Source organism: Anolis carolinensis, chromosome 2 (assembly GCF_035594765.1).
Source record: "Anolis carolinensis isolate JA03-04 chromosome 2, rAnoCar3.1.pri, whole genome shotgun sequence".
Classification (NCBI taxonomy): Eukaryota; Metazoa; Chordata; class Lepidosauria; order Squamata; family Dactyloidae; genus Anolis; species Anolis carolinensis.
The window spans coordinates 75,157,124-75,183,963 of NC_085842.1; the positions used below are offsets into that span (position 1 = coordinate 75,157,124).

General features: G+C 39.4%; 2 protein-coding genes across 6 annotated transcripts in view; both read right to left on the bottom strand.

Annotated features, from left to right (window-relative positions):
* atg7 (autophagy related 7) overlaps positions 1-26,840 on the bottom strand; it is a 198,384-nt gene that overhangs the window by 167,761 nt on the left and 3,783 nt on the right. For 4 of the 5 annotated variants that reach the window (XM_062969991.1, XM_062969990.1, XM_062969988.1 and 1 more), the window contains exons 3-11: positions 19,696-19,813; positions 17,802-17,879; positions 16,679-16,795; positions 12,342-12,491; positions 9,135-9,223; positions 8,129-8,250; positions 6,180-6,273; positions 5,775-5,919; positions 4,279-4,437 (exon numbers count right to left, since the gene is read on the bottom strand). In XM_062969991.1, coding sequence (XP_062826061.1) covers positions 4,279-4,437; positions 5,775-5,919; positions 6,180-6,273; positions 8,129-8,250; positions 9,135-9,223; positions 12,342-12,491; positions 16,679-16,795; positions 17,802-17,879; positions 19,696-19,813 — 1,072 coding nt within the window. The remainder of the gene's footprint in view (positions 1-4,278; positions 4,438-5,774; positions 5,920-6,179; positions 6,274-8,128; positions 8,251-9,134; positions 9,224-12,341; positions 12,492-16,678; positions 16,796-17,801; positions 17,880-19,695; positions 19,814-26,840) is intronic. The other variant, XM_062969989.1, reaches the window with a different exon arrangement.
* On the bottom strand, positions 19,821-26,752 carry LOC134296073 (craniofacial development protein 2-like). The gene has a single exon (XM_062969993.1). It carries the CDS (start codon positions 26,023-26,025, stop codon positions 25,141-25,143), a length of 885 nt encoding a protein of 294 aa, XP_062826063.1. The 5' UTR covers positions 26,026-26,752; the 3' UTR covers positions 19,821-25,140.

The window sequence follows — 26,840 nt, forward strand, 5'->3', positions numbered from 1 at the left end:
TTTGGTATATTTTGGAAACACGCTGCACAAATAGATACAAAGTGAATTCTACCCACTGTACTTATATAATGAATATTGTTCAATCCTGACATGCCTAAACCACAAAAGTATTTCATGGCCAATTGATTCTCCACTACCAAAAGTGGAAAAAAGAAATACAAAATTACATTCCACCATTTTTACGGGCAGATATGAGCAGTTGACTAGGCAAGCTATTAGATATAATCCCAGAAAGGGGAATCATATGAACATTACAACTTGAACCTGACCACCTTATACAAAATTCGCCTTAAGCATAAGAAAAGTAATTAACAGGAGTTTAAATTAGTTATGATGGAACTAAAGGAAATGATAGCTTGCTGTATTTGGATAAGTTAAGCAGGGACTGCCAGACAAACTAGGACACAGAAATGAGTCATAGCTGAAAAGGGGAAAAATCAGCAGGAGAGAGACGGAGCAGCTTAACTTGATGTACTAAAGTTGGGATTTATTTTTTTGTCAAGACCAAATGAGTCCATCACAAACCATCAGCAAAGTGTTTATGAGGGAACACAGAATCTTCAGTTGTCGTAATTACAGCAGCAATCCACCATACATTTTAATCTGTGACCTTTTCTTGCAACATAGACACTGTCTTTTCAAGAGAAGCATACTTCATCATTAGCTTGACACTGCAATGGCAAGTCTAGGCAGAACATAGCATTAGGAAGAGCAATGGTTTTCTTCACCCTCTCTTCCTCAGCTGTGCTATCAGAACATAAGAAGGAGCAGCTAACAAACATGTCTCAATGTAGTCTGTCGCTGCTATGATAGACAATTTTTTATACAGTAGAGTCTCGCTTATCCAAGCTAAAAAGGCCGGCAGAACCTTGGATAAGAGAATATCTTGGATAATAAGGAGGGATTAAGGAAAAGCCTTTTAAACATCAAATTAGGTTATGATTTTACAAATTAAGCACCAAAACATCATGTTATACAACAAATTTGACAAAAAAAGTAGTTCAATACGCAGTAATGTCAGAGGTGGTCCAACGGCGAGGCTATTTAAGCGGTCGCTTGTGGCGCACACCAACGAGGCGCACTCGAGGCGCCCCTGTGTAAGCATGGTGCCGCCGCTGTCACCCGCCGCCATCGCCCATGCTTTTTTCTGCCTCAAGGCAATGGAAGCCCATCGCCCAAAATCGCGGACAGGTGGCTCAGCTGGCGTGCCTTACGTGCCTCTTGGAGAGAGGAGACATGATGGCCAAGTATAACTACGTGAGGTCCTCCTGCGTGCGCGCGCCCCCCCCCGCCCCCGCCTCCTCCTTCCAGGGTTGCGATCTTCACGTGCTGCAGCTGCTGTTGCCGCTTTGGTACTCCCTCCATCTCCTGTCCTCCTCCCCACTGCGTGGGCACCCAAAGCAGCCTGGTAAGCAACTGGATGGGAAGGGGGGGGGGCTGGTTGTGTACTCACAGCCGGAGAAGGAATTGTCTGCACGAGCACGCCTCCCTCCCCCCTCCTTCCCAGCTGAGGGCTTACCAGGATGCTTGGGTGCTCACTGCCCACGCGCATGTGTGGGGAGGAGGAGAGGAGAGGGGGAGGAAGCGCCAATGTGGAAATGGTCAGCAGCTGCATCAGGTGAGCATCGCGGGGGAGGAGGAGGCGGGGGTGCGTGCACACATATATCCCTCTGAGAGATGCATGCGCACGCACTACCCAGCCTCCTCCTCTCATTGTCGCGCTATCCTGGGAGGAAGAGGTGGGGTGCGCATGCACATACATCCCTCCGAGGGATGCTTGTGCACACGCACCGCCCGCCTCCTCCTCCCCCGTGATGTTCACCTGCTGCAGCCACCCACCGTTTCCGCTTTAATGCTTCCTCCTCCTCTCCTCTCCCCCCCACCTGTGTGTGGGCAGTGGGCACCCAAGCAACCTGGTAAGCCCTCAGCTGGGAAGGAAGGGGAGGGAGGAAGGCATGCCCGTGCACTAGCAGCCGGAGAAGGAATGAGTAACTCCATAGACATTCAGTTCCCAATATAACCCAGAATATCAAGGCAGGAAATCCCACATTATCTGCTTTGAACTGAAATATATGGCAGTGTGGACTCACATAACCCAGTTCAAAGCAAATACTGTGGATTATCTGCCTTGATATTCTGCCTATATATGTCAGTGTGGACTCAGATAACCCATATAACCCAGAATATTAAAGCAGAATAACAGACATTATCTGCTTTGAATTGTAATATATGGCAATGTAGATTCAGACAACCCAGGGTCATCTCACACAGCCATATAACACAGAATATCAAGGCAGAAAATCCCACAATATCTGCTTTGAATTGGAATATATGGCAGCGTAGACTCAGATAATCTAGGTTGCTTCTACGCAGCCATATAACCCAGAATATCAAGATAGAAAATCCCACAGTGTCTGCTTTGGACTGGGTTATCAGAGTCCACATTGCCTTATATCCCAGTTCAAAGCAGAAAATGTGAGATTTTATTCAGCTGTGTGGAAGGGGCCTTAGAGAAAAATGATCCTTGCAGTCATAATCTAGTGCAAGTGGTGAGCATGTTCCCAGGATCTCATTCTAGGTTTTGAAATGGATTATATTAATCTTCACTGCCAGATAATCTCGGATAATCAGATAATCTGGGATCAGATCCTGGGATATAGGCCAATGTAGGTGACGGTCCTGGAGGAGGAATATGGGGGTGGGTGTGTGTGTATATATGTGTGTATGTGTATATATAGAGAGCTCCCATTGGTGCAGTGGGTTAAACCACTGAGCTGCTGAACTTGCTGACTGAAAGGTTGCAGGTTCAGATCTGGGGAGCGGAGTAAGCACCCGCTGTTAGCCCCAGCTTCTGCCAGCCTAGCAGTTTGAAAACATGCAAATGTGAGCAGATCAATAGGTACTGCTCTGGCAAAAAGGTAACAGCCACCGCCGCCACTACCTTCAGGTCAACAACCCAATAATTTGTTGGCTATTCGAATTTGGGGAGCAGGATGAGCTCCCGCTGTTAGCCCCAGCTTCTGCCAACCCAGTAGTTCAGTGATTGGTTTGGGGGGGGGGGCGCCAAAATTTCTGTTCGCCTACACTTGAAATTTACCTTGGACCAGCTCTAAGTAATGTTATGTTGTAATTACTGTATTTACAAATTTATCACCAAAATATCATGATATATTGAAAGCATTGACTACAAAAATGCCTTGGATAATCCAGAACCTTGGATAAGCGAGTCTTGGATAAGTGAGACTCTACTGTATATAGAAAATGGATCTTCTTTAAAGGACACACAAAGCCTGGACAATGTAACTCTTCAAGGGGTCAATATAACCCAGGAGTCAGGCAGATTCCCCAAAACGGGAATCTCATTTTCAAATGAGTGAAGACTACATGTACTTTAATGTAAAGTACCCCTTGCAAATCAGCCTGTCACACTTTAGTACAAGGAACACAATTAAGATTTATTTGTGGTGGTGTCAGAATTTAATAAAAGTCATCACACTTGGTCTCTTCTTGGTAACAGGCCTGGAGATGCCACTTATATCTATAGGCACTCTTCTTATACCAAATATTATTATGAGATTTATTTAACAGCTAGAATAGGGATAGTTTGGAAAAAAAAACCCTCCATGTTAAAGTGACAAATATCACTGAAATTCTGTGATCAGAAGAGGAATAATCAAATATTACTAAGTGACTAGAGGACATTACATATTTAAGAATCACTACCTAAGTAATTTTATTACATCAAATGAACTTTAATAGAAATATTGGCTACAGACTTCCAGTAGGAGAAGATGGCACATGGGGCAGTGCATTTATTTTTGCGGTATTGTATGCCTATCTGTTTAAATTTTTCTGGACATGCAATCTGTACCTGTTCATTGTGTACTTGTTAATTTTCTAATTGTAATATATATCTGTATAATCCAATAGAGAGCAATAGGGGGCTGAGATCCTTTTTAAAAAAAAATGATACATGTTTCTTTCAGACTTTTTTTCTTAATTGCACTTTCCCTTGATGATGCAAACATAACTAGATATCTGTTTGATTTAGTAGCCTTTAAATGCATTTCTATCTGAACCTTATTTTAATTCTTATAAGCAGATTTAATTTCCACCCCTTCACTGCAAAGATTGAGCTGTCAGTCATTCGTTCAGAGGAACTGTTCCTTGAAGATTAGCTGGCTCTTGACAAACAAGTGGAAGAGGAATCTTGGCCACTGCTCAAGCCAAAAAAGCTGGTTTGATCATTAAATTGCGTCTATCATCTATTTTACTCACCACTCCGGGGAATATTTTCTGAAGTCTATCCGCAGCTGCAAGTGCTTTGGATTTTCCACCTCCAAGACAATCTTCAAACTCATAGAGCGGCTGCCGTACAGGGTTGGAATAAGAGATCTTGGCATTATCTACAAAGGTGATCTTCCTGACTCCCCATCCCTGAGAGAAAATGCATCAAAAGAACTGAGTTAATTATTTTAATGATATATAAATGCCACTCAGTTTAAATAAACACAAACATGCTGTACCCATTTGTTTTGACACAGACCAAGTAGGCACCATTTCCCTCATCTGAAAAGAGACCCAATAAGTTATGTTCATATAGCACAGTTGCTATATTGTCATAGCTGGATACTCTCACTGTTCACATTGTTTTAAGGATAAAATCACATGAGACAAATGGATCATGTGTGTTCTGTCCATATCAGCACCTGTTTGGAGTGCTGACACTAAAATTACTGTTCTAGCAATTCCCCATACTTCCGTCCTCAAATGACCACAGAGTACTCAAACACAGTAGCACAGCCAGCATACCAATCCACCACCACATGAACTGGAGTAAAAGACACATCTCATCAATGGCATGAATTAGCTTATACTACCCATGAATTAGTTTGGCATGAATTAGTTTACATTAGTTGACACTACATTAATCTAAGGCTTCTCAGAGAAGAAGAGCTTATCCTATTAGAATCATTATGCTAAAGCCTACCAAACACTATTGGACTACAAATCTCACCAGCCCCAACAAAAATAGCAAATGATGAGATATGCTGGGAACGGTATTCATTCTGTTGTTGTATACATTTTTATTTCTGTTGTTGTTGTTGGCTGTTGTTGTTGGTCGTTGCTTCCAAATCAACAAATGGCACCCTGACCATAGGATTTTCTTGGCAAGATTTGTTCAAATTTTGCCACTGCCTTTCTTTGAGGCTGAGAGTATGACTTGCCCAAGGTAACCTAGTGGGTTCCCTGAGACCACTGAATGAGGATCTGAACCTTGATTTCCCGAAGTTTTCAACAACCCTGAAACCACTATATCACACCTGCCCTTATTTCTCTTTTTGCAGCATCTTACTAAAATCTCAGATTCGTATTTTACTTCTTCAAAAATCCTCAAACGTTTGCAAATTAAAAACACTACATGAACTATTTTTCTTTCTCAAAGAAAGACAACATGCCTTCATTATAATGTGTAACATTTAGGGTAAAATTACATAAATATTTTAACATCATTGAAAAGACTGTTCTGTTCCAGCTTAGTCTCAGGGCTGTCTTTGGGACTGATAAAGGAGAAGGAGGATCCCATAGACTTGGTAGTAGGCAAATGAGGCAGATAAAATAGAGCAGCAAGAAACTTGATTTCTCATCTGTGTGGATACATAATTCATTTACCGATTTTGCTTCAAGAACTTTTGTGGAAAATTATGAACAGCAGAACATCAGAATTCATTGAAGCAGAACATAAGAATTTGGGAAGGAGGTTCAGTACTTGCCATCAAGGTTCTGGCTACACTACAACCCAGCGTACCAGCTCCTAGGAGAAGACACTTCACGGACACAACTTTTTCCAAGTCAAGGGTAGGCACCAGCCGCCAACACATCAATTTAAGATTAAGGTCTACAGATGATTCTGCTAACCTAAAAACCAAATGGAACATAAAGATATAATGGATCAGCCTTTTCTTCTTCACATTCAAAAACACGAAGTGAACATATGATTCCCCTCCACCTTATTCCTCTTAGAATAAATCTCTTCTACTTTTCAGTTTTAACTTTTTAGAAATGTTCAGTACTCCTGACAACTACTAAAGGAAGAACATGGAATGCATTCAGAACAAGGCACAAGAAAAAACCATAAATTTAGGTACATATAATTAGAGACTCAAAATGATAAATACCTCTTTGGGTCCATACATTCACTTAGATTGACCATTCTTGGGCCCATGCTTCCTTTTTGATTTTTCTCCCATCCAACAGCTTTCGGACAATCTGCTTAAGCCAGGAATATTTTGTGTGAATATTTAATGTGAAAGAATAAGAAAATTCTAGTTCTCATATAAACTCCAAATTATTAACAGCATAAATATTTGAAAGTCATAATAATTATCCAATGTCTCTAGGGCAATTTCCAAAACAGATTTCCAAAAATCCATATTTTATAACTGGAAGATGCACTAACAACAATTATAGCTGACTCTAAATCAGTGGTTCTTAATCTGTGGGTCCCCAGGTGTTTTGGCCTACAACTCCCAGAAATCCCAACCAGTTTACCAGCTGTTGGGTTTCTGCGAGTTGAAAGCCAAAACATCTGGGGAACCACAGGTTGAGAACCACTGCCCTAAATGAAGACACTGCAATTAAGCTATATTTACTAAAACTTGCCAATTCAATGCATCTTTGGCAGGAGAGACCAAAGAATTTGCCTGTGCAGTTGGGCAATTTTTCAGATTTCTAGTCCACACGTAACCTCCTAAAATGTTTTTCCTTCAGAGGTTTGCAAATGAGTGCAGATTACTCTCTGTAATAATCTTTAATCATGCAGCAATCATCAGACAGGTATCTGGCCAATACCTTATATGTGAGAAATAGTATTTGTCTGATATGATTTAGGTAAGAATCTATTTGGCAGGAAGTAAAAAGATCACAGATCCAACCTATATTCAGACTTACATTCTGTCACTAAATTTACTGAGTAGCGCCAAGCCACACTCCTTCCTAGCCTCTTAGGATCAAAGTGACCAAGGTAGATAAGTATGCCAAAAAGTTTATGACCATAATTAAAGGGTTTTAATTAAAGAATCCTAAGGAAATTAACAATAAATATGAGGAACTATATAATGTTCAACAAAGCAAAAACAATGGCATAGTGAGAGAGTCAGGTTGAGGCTCAAGTGCTAAGTGGTAGCGCAAGAAAGACACTAGAGTAAAATAAAGTTTTTAGATGCAAGATGAATGAAGAAAGAGGAAACCTAACCCTACCTAAGGGTGATTGAAAGTTCAACAAACTGGGTGCTTTGTCACTACATCCACAAATCAGAAGCCAGCAATAAGTGCAAAAGGACTTCCTCAAATAATTAGAGTGGGCAGGTTCATATGAAACCAGATATTAACTTAGGTCCAAGACTTTTAGAACTTTGAAAACTAATAATCAACACTTTGAATCTGAAATGGACCAGTAGGTAATGCAGCTAATATAATATGAATGTCCCAGAAACTAGTAGTAAGTGCCTGAGAATATCAATGGTAGGTTTAGAAAATTGGAAGTAAATGGGAAGTGATATGGAGAACATACAAAATGCAGCATGAATCTGCAAGGTCAAACAAAGAATCCAATACAAACTAAGTGCTGCACCCCTCTAAGATAATTTGTGGAAATAAATGCAACATAAACTAGACCATTTTAACTCCTTCTCTTGGGTAATTTACTAGAAAATGCTGCATTACTGATACACAGTAAAGGAGAAGCACAAATGGCTCACGAGTACAGCAGAAATTCAAATACTTTTAAACTGAATGGGAGTAGGAAGCATGTGGTTCTCCAGATGTTGTTGAATTACAGATTCCTGGAATCCTAGCCAGTATATCTAATGTTTTGAAATGAATGTGAATTACAATTCATAAATCTCTGGAGGGCCACAGAATTCTCACCCCGAATTATATATCGTACCAAGATGGTTTAAAGAATAGTTCTTTTTACTGTCAGACAGCTCTTAAAATATACTGCCGCAAGTAGCAGTGCTCTCCTTTTTACAGTATCAGAGAAAAGAGAAAAGAAAAATTTCCTGTTGACCTCTAAAATGAAACTCAGTACTTTAAACACTGAACTTCACCTCTGAAAATGAATTACCTGAACTCTGGGTCATCTGGGGAAGCTTTATTTCAAAAATGGTGCTGTGCGAGATGTCTCTTGCGCCCTGCATGGTCCTATCTCTGAAGCACAGCACTTCAACCAAACGGAGTCGGTGGCCCCTGTCAAATACAAAAAATCTGTAACAGCAGACAACTGAAATGTCAGAATTAACAAGCTTTTTTTGCACTCAAGGTCAAGTCCATTCTCCTGAGTGTATTGGTTTATAGCGTTTAAGTTTTACTATTCCCAACCCATTTAATAGACATAACAAAAGATATCAAATTCACAAGTGTACTTTCTTAAACAAGGTATAAGAAAGTGAGAAGATTCACCTCTGATTTAATAGAAAGAATATAAAGGAAATTTTCCCAAGAACTATCATGTTGATTTGCAATTTTTTTCAAATACATTCTAAAATGGACTTAACCACAGTCCAGTTTAAGGAATAGAATTTAAAGAGGCAGCTCCTTGTCCTGGTAGAACAATGGTGACTGCATCCATTTAGCACACTGTCAGGAGGAAAGCCTACACACTTCAGAAAGCAAAATTGTCCAATACTATGTATGGTGCATATACCCAGACATAAGTCCCATGTTAATCTAGGAACATCCCATGGGCAGGAGAGAAGCAGGGGGAAGCATTTAGAAGAATGGGGACACGTCTTACCCCAGCAAAGTCCATCTTTGGGGATCACTAGCCATCCCACATTCTTTTCCTGTCTTCTTTCTCCTTTCCCCTGATTCTCCCCTCTTTCTTCAATCAGGAATCGGGTAAAACCCAACTCCTGAAAATGGTGTCTTCTCTCCGTTTTCGCACACTGGCAAGATTTTTCCCATGGGTGGCCACCAGAAGTGGCTGCGCATCATGGTATGGCCTCCGTGGGACTTCGTTTTTTCAGTGTGCAAAAACGGAGAGAAAACAGGAAAAAACCTAGATGGGATAAGATCCTAGGATAGCAGCCAAAAAGAAAGCTACATTAATACAAAAAATTAATAACAAATACCATCTGTGTGCTGCCAGGACCAATAGATTTCTTAATGGCCAACCTGGATATTGAGTAAAATTACAGGGGTCATAGACACCAATTGTCACCTGCAATAGAAAAAGGCACAATTAACAGTCAGTATATTCAATGTTATAAACACATCTTGCGTTGCAATTTGTGCTATTCTCTCATTTACTGAATATGAAGAAGATACAGAACTTGACCTTATAAAATTGTGACTTCATTTCATCATATTGGCACACCAGCACCATCAGACCTGCACATTTCCATTCACGCACCAACTTTAGCTTAATGAGGAGGCCAGAAAATTACTAAACAAGTTCACTATGTTAGTTTGGGTTATAGAAAGCATACATTTCTGCCTGCTCTATAAAGCAGTCTATTTCACTAGTGATCATCCTCTTCAAAAAGCAGGATGTTGCCTAATGAATAAATACTGTAGTGTCAAAAAGTTGCTCTTTTGAACTACATAAAGAAAACAGCTGACTAGAATAGCTTAAGCTCTGCTGGCTTGTGCACCAAATTAGGTATGTGTAAGTTTAACAAGATAGGAGCCCCGGTGGTGAAGTGTGTTAAAGCACTGAGCTGCTGAACTTGCAGACCGAAAGGTCCAAGGTTCAAATCCCGGGAGCGGAGTGAGCGCCCGCTGTTAGCCCCAGCTTCTGCCAACCTAGCAGTTCGAAAACATGCCAATGTGAGTAGATCAATAGGTACCGCTCTGGCGGGAACGTAACAGCGCTCCATGCAGTCATGCAGGCCACATGATCTTGGAGGTGTCTACGGACAATGCTGGCTCTTCGGCTTAGAAATTGAGATGAGCACCAACCCCCAGAGTCAGACATGCCTGGACTTAACATCAGGGGAAACCTTTACCTTTACTTAAGTTTAACAAACCTATATATTTATCTATAAAGTGGGGATGTAAGAGCTCTTGCACTACTCAATTATACCACTTTGATATCTATATATATATAAATGTAATGTGCGTTTTTCCCATGGAGTAAACAACAAAACCACTGAACCAAATCACACCAAATTTGGCCACAAAAGACATAGTAATGCAATCTATGTCTTCCAATCAAATAAACCTAGAAATAAAAAGTCAAAATAAAGAACTTCTGAAAACATAAAGCGGGGGGGGGGGGGGGTGGATATGAGGAAAAGCAGTTTTCCCCCTGGCTGCTAGTCAGAAGGGTAGGCCCTGCCCCCTTTAGGCTCTGCCCACTTCATGTCACACCAACCTCCTCAACCACAATGGCGCCTGGGGGACAGGCAGGGTTCACTTAGGCCTCTTCCAGACTGCCTATAAAATACAGATAAAATGCGGATTATCTTATTTAAACTGGATTATATGGCAGTGTAGACTCAAGGCCCTTCCACACAGCTATATAACCCAGAATGCCAAGGCAGATAATCTGCTTTGAACTTGATTATCTTGAGTCCACACTGCCATATAATCCATATAATCCAGTGTGGATTATATACAGCTGTGTAGAAGGGGCCTCATATAACCCAGTTCAAAGCAGCTAATATAAGATTATAAATATAATATATAAAAATTATTGTGGTATAATAAAACAGAACAATATAACCTCTAAAATCAGGACAGTAAACAAAGAACAAGTAGTGTATATTATCAAAGTCATTATTATTACTATTATTATGAATATTATTATTATTGTGTTGTTGTGAGCCATGAAAATGAACACAATCTGGCTCCAAGTATTAAAAAAACTCCAAAATCAGAACAATAAATAAAGAACAACACTCTGAAAACGGGAATTTCAGACAGGAAACAATCAGGGCCACCTAACACTTCCCAACAAAGGATACCCTCAGGGAGGAAGCTGAGAAGGGAGAGAAATAGTGTGCATTATCAGAGTAATTATTATTCCCCCAGGGTGGAAGCAGCCAGGCTTTGAAGCTGAAAGGCCATTACATGTTAATCATTCTGGCTAACTGCAGCATTTATACTTGTCTCCAACAGACAAAAAAGTAACAACCAGAAATAATGTATATGAACAAACTTTAAGAAATAACATATACTAACTACCACCTCAATACTTTATTTTCCATACCACCAGACTTCGCCACAGCAACGCGTTTCCGGGCACAGCTAGTTACTTTATATTTTTTGACTTCAGCCTATGGATTCCTGGGATCTCTAGTTTAGGGAGAGGTATTGAGAAGTCTCAGCTAGAATATACTCACATTAACAATTATAGCAATTTGATACCATACTAACTGCTATGGCTGCATCCTGTGCCATCCTGGAATTTGTAGTTTGGTCAAGAAATAGAGTTATTTCCTGACCAAACTAGAAATCCCCAGTTCATGCATAGGAAAGGAGTAAAACAGAACAGTCTACACTGAATTATTCTGACTCTCTTTTGTTATCAGAGCTGGAAAAAGGTGATTTAAAAGACATATAAATATAAAGAGGTAACACGGGATAGATTTTGCTTTCCTCCCTTCATACATTAAATTTGACATAAAGGACGTCCCTCTCCATCTCACAACCTTATTGGTAGAAAACAAGCATGTGTCCAATAGACATGTACAGATCTCTTTCTGCTATTAGCCCAAAGTGCCCCTTAGTAAGGAACTTGAGCTTTCAATGTTTCCGAAATCGTGCTTAACAGAGCCCCTGCAAAGTCCTTCTCCCCATCTCTGCTCCACCTCCCCAATTATTTTTAATTGTCCAATTAGGCTTGGCTTTTGCACTTCTTTTTCTACAACTCAACTCTTGGCCTCATAAAATTAATGGAGTATAAGAGGAAATTATGATTTCACCACCGAATCTTATCATTTATTTTCTGGCATATATCACATTATCTTAAGTTTGTGTACATTTTAATCATTAATATACTGAAGTAGGAAATAATTTAAGATAAAAGCATATTAAACAATTTGACAAATTAAAGCAAAACAATCAAAAACATTTCAAAATGATAGAAAACCAAGAAGCGTATGAACATTTCATTTAAATCCATTAGATTTCATAGGGGTTTGTTATAAAGCTATGTTTTGATTTGGCACTGAAAGGATACCAGTATTAGTGCCAACTGGGATTCTAAAGGAGGGTATTCCAGAATTGGGGTGTCATAGCACACTGCCATAGTATATTTCCTTCATAGCAAGACACAGAGATCGGCTCTTCCAGAAAACCTCAAACCATAGGGAGTCCCAAAATTTTTTTTTTACCTTCTCTCTTGGATCAGGGAAGAAATTCTCCAAGTTTTTAAGCAAGGATATAGAAACAGAATCCTCATGATACTTGATTAAAAAATAAGGCAATGCTGTGAGACCTTCTTTCTGGCAAAGCTTATCATACTCATCCTGGAGTGCTTGAATCTAGAATAAAACAGAGCACAAATGTATTCAGTTCATGATTGTTTTAAGGCTCTAATGCAGGGGTCCCCAAACTATGGCCCGGGGCCCACATGCGGCACATCGAAGCCATTTATCCGGCCCCTGTGGTGGCGGCTCCCTCCTCCTCCACCGAGGAAGGCGCATACGGTGCGACCAAGGAAGGAAAGGCATGCCTTTCCCACCTCCTCCCTCACCTAGTGTGTGCCTTCCAAAGCTTTGCTTGTTTATAATGGTATTGTAATTATTATTTAATTAATAATTAATTATTAAGGGGTGGTTTGCCAGTGCTTTTGGTGCACAAAGGCAGAAGGGGGTTGAACTAAATGGCCCAGGGGGGCCTCTTCCAACCCTCATTATTATTATTATTATTATTATTATTATTATTATTATTACTATTACTATTATTATTATTATTGACACAAAGACACAGTATAACACAGCAAACGAGATATATATGATGGATTTCATATCACAAAATCACAAGTCAAACACTTCTCAAGCGTTTAGGACTGTGTGATGTGTTGTTGTTGTTGTTGTTGTTGTTAACAACGCTGACACTGGGTGACCATCTGTCAGGGCTGCTTTGCTTGTGCTTTTGGTGCACAAAGGCAGAAGGGGGTTGGCCTAAATGGCCCAAGGGATCTCTTCCAACCCTCTTTATTATTTTTATGATGATGATGATGATTAACATTGAGGCTTTATTTGGGGTTTTTTTTTACTTCAAAATAAGATATGTGCAGTGTGCAAAGGAATTTGTTCATAGTTATTTTAAAAACTATAGTCCAGCTCTCCAACTGTCTGAGGGACCGTTAACTGGCCCCCTGTTTAAAAAGTTTGGGGACCCCTGCTCTAATGCATTTCCCATGATATAATAGAATATCCCAGCAGGTGAATTTTAAACATGTATATCTTACTTTCGCTTTCAAAAGAAGTCAAAGCATCTCACATTTTAAATATTAATTAACATAAGCTATGAGACCAAACAGAACACCACCACCCCTCCCCCCCCCCCAAAAAAAAAGAATGCACAGACCTCACCAGGACAGATGAAAGGAAAGTATTGAGGCCCGGGAGGACCCCATCATAGAATCATAGAATAGTAGAGTTGGAAGAGACCACATGGGCCATCCAGTCCAACCCCCTGCTAAGAAGCAGGAAATCGCATTCAAAGCACCCCCGACAGATGGCCATCCAGCCTCTGCTTAAAAGCCTCCAAGGAAGGAGCCTCCACCACGGCCCCGGGGAGAGAGTTCCACTGTCGAACAGCTCTCACAGTGAGGAAGTTCTTCCTGATGTTCAGGTGGAATCTCCTTTCCTGTAGTTTGAAGCCATTGTTCCGTGTCCTAGTCTGCAGGGCAGCAGAAAACAATCTTGCTCCCTCCTCCCTATGACTTCCCTTCACGTATTTGTACATGGCTATCATGTCTCCTCTCAGCCTTCTCTTCTGCAGGCTAAACATGCCCAGCTCTTTAAGCCGCTCCTCATAGGGCTTGTTCTCCAGACCCTTAATCATTTTAGTCGCCCTCCTCTGGACGCTTTCCAGCTTGTCAACATCTCCCTTCAACTGTGGTGCCCAAAATTGGACACAGTATTCCAGGTGTGGTCTGACCAAGGCAGAATAGAGGGGGAGCATAACTTCCCTGGATCTAGACGCTATTCCCCTATTGATGCAGGCCAGAATCCCATTGGCTTTTTTTAGCAGCCGCATCACATCATCCAAGAAAAAATCGCCAACCAAATGAAACTACATTTCTAAAAGCCAAATGTTCACCAAACATCGAAAGCACTCAGTGTTGGAGATGTGCAGGCTTTATATTTAATTAAGTGCCACATCTGATTAAGCCTTGCTCTTAGAAGATTCACGCTACATTCAGTCACCACATGAATATGGAACAGGACCTGAGACAGTCTTGCCCCAGTTGGCATGCATACATCTAGAAAAAGGTAGTTTTTTAAGAAACCAATTTCCAAAGATATATAGTGATTTAAAAGTAACCTTCAGGCTTCTGAGAAGATAAAATTCATTAAGGACATGGAGAATCACATACAAAGATTTTGTGAAGGTGAAATCATTAATTGACATTAACAGTCAGAAATATGCTCTGCAGAACCATTGCTTTTCAAAATACATCATATAATGGCTTGAAGAAGATGCTGGCCTGTCAAGGTCACCTACATCTTTATTTGGATATAATAGCTTTGCAAGAGAAGCAGACTTGCTTTCTCATCAAAAAATTTAATGACTATTGCAGTACATGATGCAAACAAGATAGGTTCTGTAGGTTTATTCTTAAGCTGAATTTATTTATAAGTAGGAACAGGTACATTTTTAAGTGTAACTCCAGCCAAATACATTGCTTGTGCGCACGCGCACACACACACATACTGGATAGCATAGGGAAGAGTTAACATCCCTGTGCTGTTTGTTTTGCTGTCTGTGCCCCTGTTCAGAAGATTTTGCCTCACTTTCTATCCTTGTGATAATTGGATTTTGAAACAAGGATTGGTGATAAAGCTTCAATTGAGACATCTTTTCCTCATCTTTACCTTTCCAAGAGGTAGATTTATCTCACTTTGCATTGTCTCACCCTCATTCTTAACTATTAGTTGCTTGCAAGTCAGATGTTTGTAACTCAACAACTGCCTGTATTTAATCTGCAGCACTATACAAGTCCTGACAGAGGGAAATCACACCAAAGCCAACAAGGCTCTCTCTTCAATAAATGGACAAAAACAAAAATATATATAAGCCTTAATGTTTAATTAAAATGAACAAGCCAGTCAAAAGTACCATCACCTTTCATAAGTTTATTAATGTCATTGCTCTTTGAACAATGAGTGAGGACAAAAGTAGAAGGTAGAGTAGAAACAGGCAAACCTTGATAATAGTGGACCCTATTGAAAAGAATGACTTCCATTGGAAGAAACCACAGAGTCACCCAAAAGACCTAGAAATTCCTAAAGAGGTATCTTCTCTAGGAAATTTGCTGAGTTCTCCATGATGACTCAATGAGACCTTCGAACAGAATAATACCATAGATTCACCAGGAGGACTTAGAAAATTCACGGAGAGAACATATTATGTCAGATGCAGTTAACTGAAACCACGGGGACTGGTCCTACAGATATGGGGAGTCATACTGTATTAAAAATGTAAATATAACGTAAGCAGATTAAACAACTATCCTCAATACAGTAGCTTGACCTTTCATGATATATCAATAGTCAGACCACACAAAATGAAAACTACAAAGCTATCTGACTACTAAACAGGATGGAGATGGGAAGAAGTCAGATCTCAAAACAGGATTGTAGATGCAGAAGATCCATTTAGTTGAACCCCTAGCATAGGCATGAGCAAACTTCGGCCCTCCAGGTGTTTTGGACTTCAACACCCATGATTCCTGGCCCCAGGCCCTTTCCTTTTCCCCCTCAGCCACTTAAGCTTAATTCCGCTTAAGCCAGGAATTGTGGGAGTTGAAGTCCAAAACCTGGAGAGCCGAAGTTTGCCCATGCCTGCCCTAGCAGATAAAGGAAAATCCCATTGTCATATATGCACATAATGGTTTCTGTACATATTAGCGATTCCTTTTGCAAATAGATTTGCTGGGCTAGCATACAAAAGACATTCTGAAACAGCTCAAGTCAATGTGGTTTGTCATCTCTTAGGGTAGGAACATGGTTTCTCTTCTTACATTTACATACCAAAACCTTATGATAGAGCAGACTTAAGACAGCTAATAAAGATATGAAATCACAACATTAAATGAGGCAGTAAATAATGATCATAAAAATCATAAGAGTTTCCCAGAACCTTTACAAGATTGAAGCAATGATGAACCAAGACATCAAGAAGGCGAATATGAGTCATAAAGCTCTGTAAAATACCTTATACAGCATGGAAAAGTGCAGCCATAGGTTGCACGCACCCTTTCAGAGCTCCCCAGTTATTTGAAAACTTGGGAATGCTTACTCATATTTTCTGGGTCCAGTAACTTCCAGTTGTGAGGAGGGGAAACTCCTCACCACCACAGGATGAAATAAGTTGGGAAAAGGCAAAACTTGGCAGAAATATAAGAGGGCCTTTAAAATTTATTTATAACAATCTCTGGAAATTGCCAATATACACTGATGATCCTAAGTGGATAAATAAATAAAATTTAAAATACCTGAGCTGGAGAGAACTTTGCCCCAAGGCACACAGGTGGCTGAATCAAGGTGATACCTTCTGGGAGACATAATGCAGGGTAACAAAACCAGTAATAGAAACGGTACCTCTTCAGATCCTAAGAGGAAATTGTATAAATGCATTAGAACATATTTTATAATATATGAATTTGTCTGAAAAAAAATTACAGGTTATTTGATCCAATCGCTATTTCATATTTTCTGATTTAAAAGTGAATTAAACAGTAAGACCCTGTATCCAAGGGACCAATATCTGCAGTTTCAATACTTCTCAATTTTTCCCACTAGGATTCTCTGTGCAAAAGCGGGTGAGACCTGAAAGGAGGGAAGATGAACTTGCAGTGGTCTATCATGTTTTTTTATATATATATATATATATATATATATATATATATATATATATATATATGTATGTATGTATGTATGTATGCTGAAATTTGGGTATATGAGGAAGCTTCCTTTGAAATTCAGTTCAAAGCATCTGGAATCAAAGAGGAGAAGTGTGTTCAATCGAAAGGTGCACATATACCTAAGATAAGAAAGAGCTCTGAGAAGACTGCCCCCCCCCCCCCAACCACACCAAATATATAAATATTTTTTCTTGGTAAGAAACGTTCTCCTCTAAAAAGGCTTTAATGCTAAATCACATACAGTTTTGGAGATATGAACAGTCTAACAGATGGTTTTGCAGACATCACCTGAAACACAAATTCTCAGAGCGATACAGGTACTCTGAGACTTTTCTGCATTGCAGAAACTAAGTTTCCTAAAAGAATATTGCTGATCTGCCTGAGTTTTACTTCTATACAATCACAGTAACAAATTAAAAATTATATAAACTATTTTATTCTGATTCTTCTCATTCAAATTAATTTGGTAATAAGATACTGCCCAATGAAGACTGTGCCAATGAAACTGACATTTGAAACATAAGCATAAGCATTCATAGAAAGACGGAGATTTGAATTAATTTGAATTTGAAGGAGATTGGATGCATGACCCGACATACCTATTAGTTTGCACAAGTGTTATGAACCAGATTTTTTTTTTTACAAAAGTGAAATATGTAGGATTTTACATTTTTAAAAAATGACATTTACTCACCGCAAATGTCAACAGGAGAAATTTGTTCAGTAAGACGGGATTTTCAACAGCATCTCCTGATATTATTGCATTCCATATCTAAAAGTAGAGGAGGAAAAGATCAAGTGGTGTACTAGTAACTATTTGCTTGATTGCAACAAGATCAAAATATGCTACTCTGACATATTTATGGATTTATTGTATGGCTTTCAGTTTGCTTTTATCTGCATTATTACCTTTCCTGAGAAAATGGTTATCAAATACAATATAAACAAAAGTCAAACTGATTAAAAAAGTGAATTGCTTCTCTTAAGATCTTCTGAAAGAAGCATGTTATTTTTTTTGTACACCAAAAGATCTGGAAGGATTCATGGCTGCAAACACAGTCTTGAGGGTCTACATGCAGCCCCTTCGACACCCCCCCCCCCCCGCCCTCGGTCACCACACCTAGATGGAACAATCCTCTGAGTATATACGTTAGATAAGTAAAACCTGACAAGTTATGAACCATATCTTGTTCCAGGTCATACATGAGCCCTCTCTATCACAGATTCTATACCACTTACCAGCATTTGAGGTATTTCACACATATTAGTAATAATCCTTATAGCAAGGAAAGTCAGCTGTTGCAAATTGGGGAACCAAAACTAAGCTAAGTGAAGTCTCTTCCTCTATATCCATCATGTGCCTTTGTAATCAACACATCACACAGAATGGTAGCTTGCCTAAAGCTATGTGAGTTCATAGAAAAAAAGAGATCTGAGGCAGGGCTCCCTGATTCATAGTTCAAATTCTTAACTCTCAGTTTCAACACACAACTGGAACCATAAGAAGATAAGTGGGTTGCATGGTTTCTTACAATATGTTTTGGAGTGTATCTGTTTTCATTTTAATCAACTATGTATAATCATAGTGCCATGGCTGAAAAAGAAAATATGTGGTTCAGAAAATGAGAATATGCACAAGCCAATGTGTTGCTCCATGTTACTAAGTTTGTTTTTGTTTGTTTGTTTGTTTGTTTTTTGCAGATTTGAACTGGCTATTTTATTAAAAGACATAGAGGGTACATAGGAACATTATTTGAGATTAATTCAAGCTCTCTCATTATGCCCCAGGCTTGCTTATCAGCCTGTAATATGGAAGAAAGCTATAAATTGTTACAAGGCCGTATCTATTGTGGGCATAATTATAAAAAGTAATAACCTTCATTTGATATTTCTATATAATTCTCAGAACCCTCTTCCTAGAAAGCTACAAATGTCAAAAATACTTAAGAAAAACGTCAGTAACTATGCCGATTATCAATATAGTAAATAGGTTTACATCAATTAAATGCATCCATTTAATATAAATGGAAAACTTGGTACAAGGTCTTCTTAGAAATAATGAGTAAAATACATACTGATATACTTGTTTTAAGTACATGGTAGCATTATGTCTGCTATACAAGAGGACATAATTAAACCACCACATATAGGTATATATTTGCCTAGGATGGCACATAGTACTTTGGGTAATGGACTTAAGTAATATAGCAAACAAACAAGTTTCAAATATATGCAAGTATTGGCTTTTGGGTTTTTTCACATGAAACGCCACATTTCATACATTTGCTTTTCCCCTGTGTACCAAACAAACATTTAATAACCCTAGAAACAATATATATTTTTAAAAGTGTAAACATGATACTAAAGTTAGTAAAACTGCATCTCCTGAATCAAGGTCAAAACCAGTAGACACTTAAAAGTTTATCTGAATCCAGAGAAAATTTACAGTATGTATTGTAAGCATACAAGTGATCACATTGTGAATGGTTTCCCAAAGCAGAAATGCAATCCTAAACCAGGATATTGTTAAAGGTGTTTACTAATGTAGGTTCTGAATTTTTGTAAATGGATTTGCCCCATCATCTTACCTCAATTGCTGCTTGATCAAGAAGAAACTTCTTATCACAGGATTTGAAAGATTCCAAAGTATTTGTGTTATACAGCGTTCCAAGAGCAGGGCAGCAGTGGGCTGGTGTTGGGGCATTCCTGAGAAACAAACAAACACATTTCCTGATGATATTCGTTACAGTTTTAAATCTCAACTTTTGCTATTCTGAAGTCTCTCCACTGCAAACTCTCTGCACATTTCCTCCAACTATTCTCAGATATGAAAATAAGCCATTAGAACAGTGGTTCCCAAACTTATTTGGCCTACCGCCCCCTTTCCAGAAAAAATATTACTCAGTGCCCCCTGGAAATTATTATTTTTTTAATTTTAATAGCAATTAAACAGAAAGATGTGTGTATTAATGCATATGGCAAATGCATCTGTGGCCATCACCACCTCCCTGGATTGCTGCAGCGCCCACTTTGGGAATCACTGCATTAGAAGCTTTTAGACATCTATGGTTTCAGAAGCAGCAAGAGTTCAACATATTTAAAACTTGGCTATGTGGGACAAATGAAAGTATGCTGGACAAAGTAGTTAATCTGTAATAGCAAAGAAAATGTGTGTTTGTGGCAGCCAAAATGCATCAGGACACAAAGCAGACAATTTTGACTTGGTTGTCATTCATGTTTCACTTTCAAGTTTAGAGCCCAAACAAGAAGTAGAAAGGGGACCTACCATAACATACTGGAAAATAATGTTAAAGGGCTACAAGAGAAGGGTCACTGAGGCACTATTGCTATTATTCTCAAGATGAGGAGGAAAACAAGAAAATAGGAAAGTATTGCTTTCCAAAAATATAAAGGAAATGGCAGGAAGGAAAGCTCTCTGACATATTGTAGGTAAGATTCCTGAAATTAAATAAGAACAGGGGGAATGTTGTGACAGTAGCTTTTTTGCAGTATACTTATGGACCTAGGTAACACCAGATATATATCAGCTAAAATGAAATAGATGTACAGGATCCTAACCAGAAGCAGAATCCAAACCTCAGTCACGTGTACTATAAGATTACTTGAAATAATAGCTTAAAATAATCTTTTTCTTAATAAAGGCACATTCTTTTGCTGCTGTAGAATAATGGAGAATATTCTCATTTCTTTTATGACTGACTCATGTTTAAAGTTACTTTTATAGATCTGATAGGCAATCATGATCCTAACCACTTTATTTCCCTTCAGTATGCAATACATGAGAACATGTGTAGATACACATTCTCCACCTCACCCCCTTGCATTTTGCACTCACTTCCTATTTGTGAACACAAGGCTTGACAGCCTGCAAAGAAGTGGGTTTTTTGGCTTGTCATTACTGCTGCTATTAGACACAGTTCAGATTTGGATGGTTTCTGAATTTGCTGCCCAGGTTTGACTAATCCCTTGAAATAATTACTATATTTTACCAAATGGACACTTTGCCAAAATTTCTATAGGTCAAAAATATGGAAGTGATGCAAGAAATACCACCCCTACCCCTTTTCATGTTTCCTTTCCAACTCTCTACCTTCAGTCTTGTCAGTAGATGAGCAGTCCTCCTATTTTTAGGCACAGATCTTTTTAAAAGAAATGGATCTGAATACAGAGAATATCACTGAGAATTGTGGTATTCACTGGTGGGTTTGCAGTAGTAGAAATTAGTTACATCTGTGCAAGGCAGAGCATTTCATTTTCAGGCCCATCGCTACCCAGTATACAGTGCAATCCTCCATGCCATATTTCAAAGGTCTCTCAATCTCCAGGAGCCAGCTGGGAGATCTCAACCGTCTGACTCCCTGCCTTGTCAGCAGAAGTGTTATGCCCATAATAGCTGAAAGCCACTGGAAGCAATCTTGAAAATGTATGAATGTTTTTCTTCTATACCAGCAAACAACTTCAACTTTTCCACACTAAAGAGGAGAAGTTTCTTTTCAAGATAAATAGTGGGGTTTGCATGCAGGCCTGAATAATTTCTTTGAATTTAGATACTACCCACACCTTTACCGACTGCACTTTCTAAATATGCTAACACTGTTATAGCTTATTACAGGATTCATATAAAAATCCTTTATACCTCTCTCAGTCCACCTGTTTCCTCAATGAAGCTATCCTAAACTGCTAGCACCCCCACCACCACAACCACCAAGGAGAGAAGGAAAATCAGCATTAGCAATGACTGTCTCATATATAGGCTGATTTTCCACAGAATGATCAGTTGGGCTTCCTTGGTTTTCTATTCATTCCCAATTGCCTTTACCCACTAACACCAGCAGAATAAAGATTTCAAAGAACAGTTATCCTTCCACATTTGGGTTTTCACTTTAGTGGACATGATTATTCATGGATTTGATTTAAAATGTTCTCTCCGGGAATCTCCAGATCCTCCAGTGTAACTGTATGGTCAAATTCCCACAGTCATGCTAGAGCAGTGATTCTCAACCTGTGGGTCCCCTGGTGTTTTGGCCAACAACTCCCAGAAATCCCAGCCAGTTTACCAGCTGTTAAAACATCTGGGGACCCACAAGCTGAGAACCACTGTGTTAGAGGAACTAAAGATTACTAGAGAATACACCTCTCCAATTCTACTTTCAGCTTCCAACTGAAGTTGACCATAGAGTCCTGCTGGAAGATCATGGAAAGTATTCCATGATCAGGTAAAAAATAGCAATTCCTTTATCCATGTTTTTTAAACTTTCATGGGGATCCTGTGCCCCTAAGTGCAGTGGATGTGGAGGGCTCGCTGTAGTTTGTTTCCCATATTGCCTGACCCAAAATCCTGGGTTGATTCCAAATTTTGATTTCCAAATCCTAATTTGTTTGGGAGGAACAAGCCATGGTTTTGGGCTTGGGTGAAACAGAAAGCAAATAGTTTTTTGGTATAAGAACTCATATTAGCATGAGGAGCCAAGAAACCAATGCCACTCACAACTAATTCAGAAGTCAACTTTCTTAGCCTTTTGTTCTGTTTAAATGTAGTCGTAGTTTTATTGCATTGATATACCAGCCTTGTTACAGCAATAGAAAATTGAAACTGCGCTCTACTCAGTGGTCCTGTCTATGTCATGATCTATGCATGCATTCAACACCCTTACTTAGAACAAGGTTTATATTACCTGTCAACATAGTCAGATTTTAGGGCAAGGTATAGCATATAAAAATAACAAAAAGCAAATGAAAGGAATGCTATGGTCTTTAGCTTTGAATATGTTTTAATGGATTTTACTGTGTATTATAATATTGTTATGTTTAATTCTGTTGTAATGTTTACATATTTGTATATTTTGAGGTCATACTTTTAATTGTAAGCTGTTTTGAGTCTCCTTCAGGAAAGATAAAGTGGGGTATAAATAAACATAACAATAACAATAATTTGTTGTTGTTTATTTATTCAGTTGCTTCCAACTCTTTGTGATCTCATGGACCAGCCCACACCAAAGCTTTCAGCCGTCGCCGCCCCCAGTTCATTCAAGGTCAAGCTAATCAGTTCAAGGATACCATCCATCCATCTTGCCCTTGGTTGGCCTCTCTTCCTTTTTCCTTCCATTTTCCCCAGCATCATGATCTTTTCCACACTTTCCTGTCTTCTCATGATGTGGCCAAAGTACTGCCTCTAATATCCTTCCCTCCAGTGAGCAGCCAGGCATTATTTCCTGGAGTATGGACTGGTTGGATCTTCTTGCAGTCCAAAGCACTCTCAAAATTTTCCTCCAACACCACAGTTCAAAAGCATCTATCTTCCTTCGCTCAGCCTTCCTTATGGTCCAGCTCTCGCATCCATAGGTTACTATGGGGAATACCACTGCTTTCACTATGCGGACCTTCGTTGCCAGTGTGATGTCTCTGCTCTTCACTATTTTATCGAGGTTGGCCATTGCTCTCCTCCCAAGAAGTAAACGTCTTCTGATTTCCTGGCTGCAGTCTGCATCTGCAGTGATCTTCACTCCTAGAAATATGAAGTCTGTCACTGCCTCCATGTTTTCTCCCTCTAATTGCCAGTTATTAATTAGTCTGGTTACCATAATCTTGGTTTTCTTGATGTTTAACTGCAACCCTGCTTTTGCACTTTCTTCTTTCACCTTGGTGATAAGGCTCTTCAGCTCCTCCTCACTTTCAGCCATCAGAGTGGTATCATCTGTATATCTGTGGTTGTTTGTGTTTCTTCCAGCAATTTTAACTGCAGCCTTGGATTTGTCAAGCCCTGCACTTAGCTTGATGTGTTCTGCGTACAAGTTGAATAATCTTGAACCAGTCTATTGTTCCGTGGCCTGTTCTTACTGTTGCGACTTGATCGTTATACAGATTCCTCAGGAGACAGACAAGGTTGACTTGGCATTCCCATACCACCAAGAACTTGCCACAATTTATTATGATCCACACAAAGGCTTTAGAATAGTAAATAAAGCAGAAATAGATGTTTTTCTGAAACTCCCTAGCTTCCTCCATTATCCAGTGGATATTGGCAATTTGGTCTTTTGTTCCTCTGCCTTTTCTAAACCCAGCTTATACATCTGGCAACTCTCGCTCCATGTATTGCTGGAGTCTACCTTGAAGGATCTTGAGCATTACCTTACTGGCATGTGAAATAAGTGCCACTGTACGAAAGTTTGAGCATTCTTTAGAGTTTCCCTTTTTTGGTAGGTAAAGGTAAAGGTTTCCCCGACGTTAAGTCCAGTCGTGTTCGACTCTGGAGGTTGGTGCTCATCTCCATTTCCAAGCCGAAGAGCCGGCGTTGTCCATAGATACCTCCAAGGTCATGTGGCCGGCATGACTGCATGGAGTGCCATCACCTTCCCGCCGGAGCAGTACCTATTGATCTACTCACATTTGCATGTTTTCGAACTGCTAGGTTGGCAGGAGCTGGGGCTAACAGCAGGTGCTCATTCCGCTCCTGGGATTTGAACCTGGGACCTTTTGGTCCACAAGTTCAGCAGCTCAGTGCTTTAACACACTGTGCCACCAGCCCCCCCTTTCTTTTTTGTATGGGCATATAAATTGATTTTTCCAGTCTGATGGCCATTCTTGTGTTTTCCATATTTGCTGGCATATGGCACGCATCACCTTGACAGTATCACCTTTCAAGATTTTAAACAACTCAGCTGGGATCCCGTCATCTCCTGCTGCCTTGTTATTAGCAATGCTTCTAAGACCCATTCAACCTCACTCCTCAGGATGACTGGTTCTAATTCACTCACCACATTGTCAAAGCTATCCTCTATATTATTATCCTTCCTATACAAATCTTCTTTTCTTGATCACTTCAGCTTCTGTTAGGTCCTTGCCATGTCTGTTTTTGATCATGCCCATTTTTGCCTGAAATTTACCTCTGATGTTTCTAATTTTCTGGAAGAGGTCTCTTATCCTTCCTATTCTATTGTCTTCTTCCACTTCCATGTACTGCTTGTTTAAAAATAGTTCCTTGTCTCTTCTGGCTAATCTCTGGAATTGTGCCTTTAATTGGGCATATCTCCCCCTATCGCTGTTTCCTTTCGCCTTCCTTCTTTCTCAGCAGACAACCATCTTGCCTTCTTGGTTTTCTTTTTCTTTGGGACATGCTTTGTTGCTGCCTCCTGAACAATGTTGTGAACTTCTGTCCACAGTTCTTCTGGGACTCTATTTATTAAATCTAGTCCCTGAAATCTATTCTTCACCTCCACTGCATATTCACTAGGAATATTTGTGAGATCATATCTAACTGGTCTGTGTATTTTCCCCAATCTCTTTAGTCTGATTCTAAATTGTGCTATAAGAAGTTCATGATCTGAACTACAGTCAGCTCCAGGTCTTGTTTTCACCGACTGGATGGATGTCCGCCACCTTTGGCTGCAAAAGATGTAGTCAATCTGATTTCGGTGTTGACCATCTGGTGAAGTCCGTGTATAAAGCTGTCTTTTAGGTTGTTGGAAGAGAGTGTTTGTTATGCACAGTGAGTTCTCCTGGCAAAATTCTATCAGCCTATGTCCCACTTCATTTTGCTGTCCCAAACCATGCTTGCCTGTGATCCCGGTTTTCATTTGACTGCCCACCTTAGCATTCCAATCTCCTGTAATGAAAATAATGTCTCTTTTTGGTGTATTATCCAGTAGGTGCTGCAGATCCTCATAGAACTGATCTACTTCTGCTTTTTTAACAGCTGTGGTTGGGGCATATATTTGGATCACTGTGATGTTAAATGGCTTTCCTTGAACTCGAATTGAGATTATTCTCTCATTTTTTGGGTTGTATCCAAGCACTGCTTTAGCAACTTTATTATTAATTATGAAGGCTACTCCATTTCTTCGGTGTTCCTCTTGTCCACAGTAGTACATCTGGTGGTCATCTGTTGTGAAGTGGCCCATTCCAGTCCATTTCAGTTCACTGACTCCCACAATAACAATAATAATCTTGCTCAATTAGATCAATACATTCCATTAAAATATTTGGCCAAATAAAGATTTCATTGTTTAGCACCTGAACTGTTAATGTGTGGCAAAAGTCCTTGAGAGGGATATTCCACAAATTTTGTTCTACTAACAAGAGTGCATGCTCCCTCACACATGATTGCTATTTCTGATGGAAGACATAAATTAAGAGGAATATCAAAGATTTTTTTTTAAACCTTGATTAAAAGGAATAGGCCGTTTTTCAGGTATTACTATTTCCCATCATAGTAAGCCATGCTACAAGTGAAGATGGGGAGATTGACCGATCATCCCATAACATTAGAATGAGGCATCCACTCCACTGGAAAGATAGGCTTGCAAAAGCCACAGTCAATGGTGGTCTCTACTCACCCAATATATACCTTCATGTGTATAAGTATGTTTTATTATTATTTTATTATGACACAGCAAACAAGATAGACATGCTGGATTTCGTATCACAAAATCACAAGTCGAACACTTCCCAAGTGTCTAGGACTGTGTGATGTATTTTTGGATGATGCATGCAGATTCCAGTGCCTTTTACAGTTGGCAGATCGTGATTTTGTCAATGTCTATTGTTTCCAAATGCCTGCTGAGATCTTTTGGCACGGCACCCAATAATAATAATAATAATAATTATTATTATTATTATTATTATTATTATTATTATTATTATTATCCTGCTTTTCTCCCATGGGTAGGATTCAAAGCAGCGTACATGGCCTAAACAGCAAAAGTACACATATCAT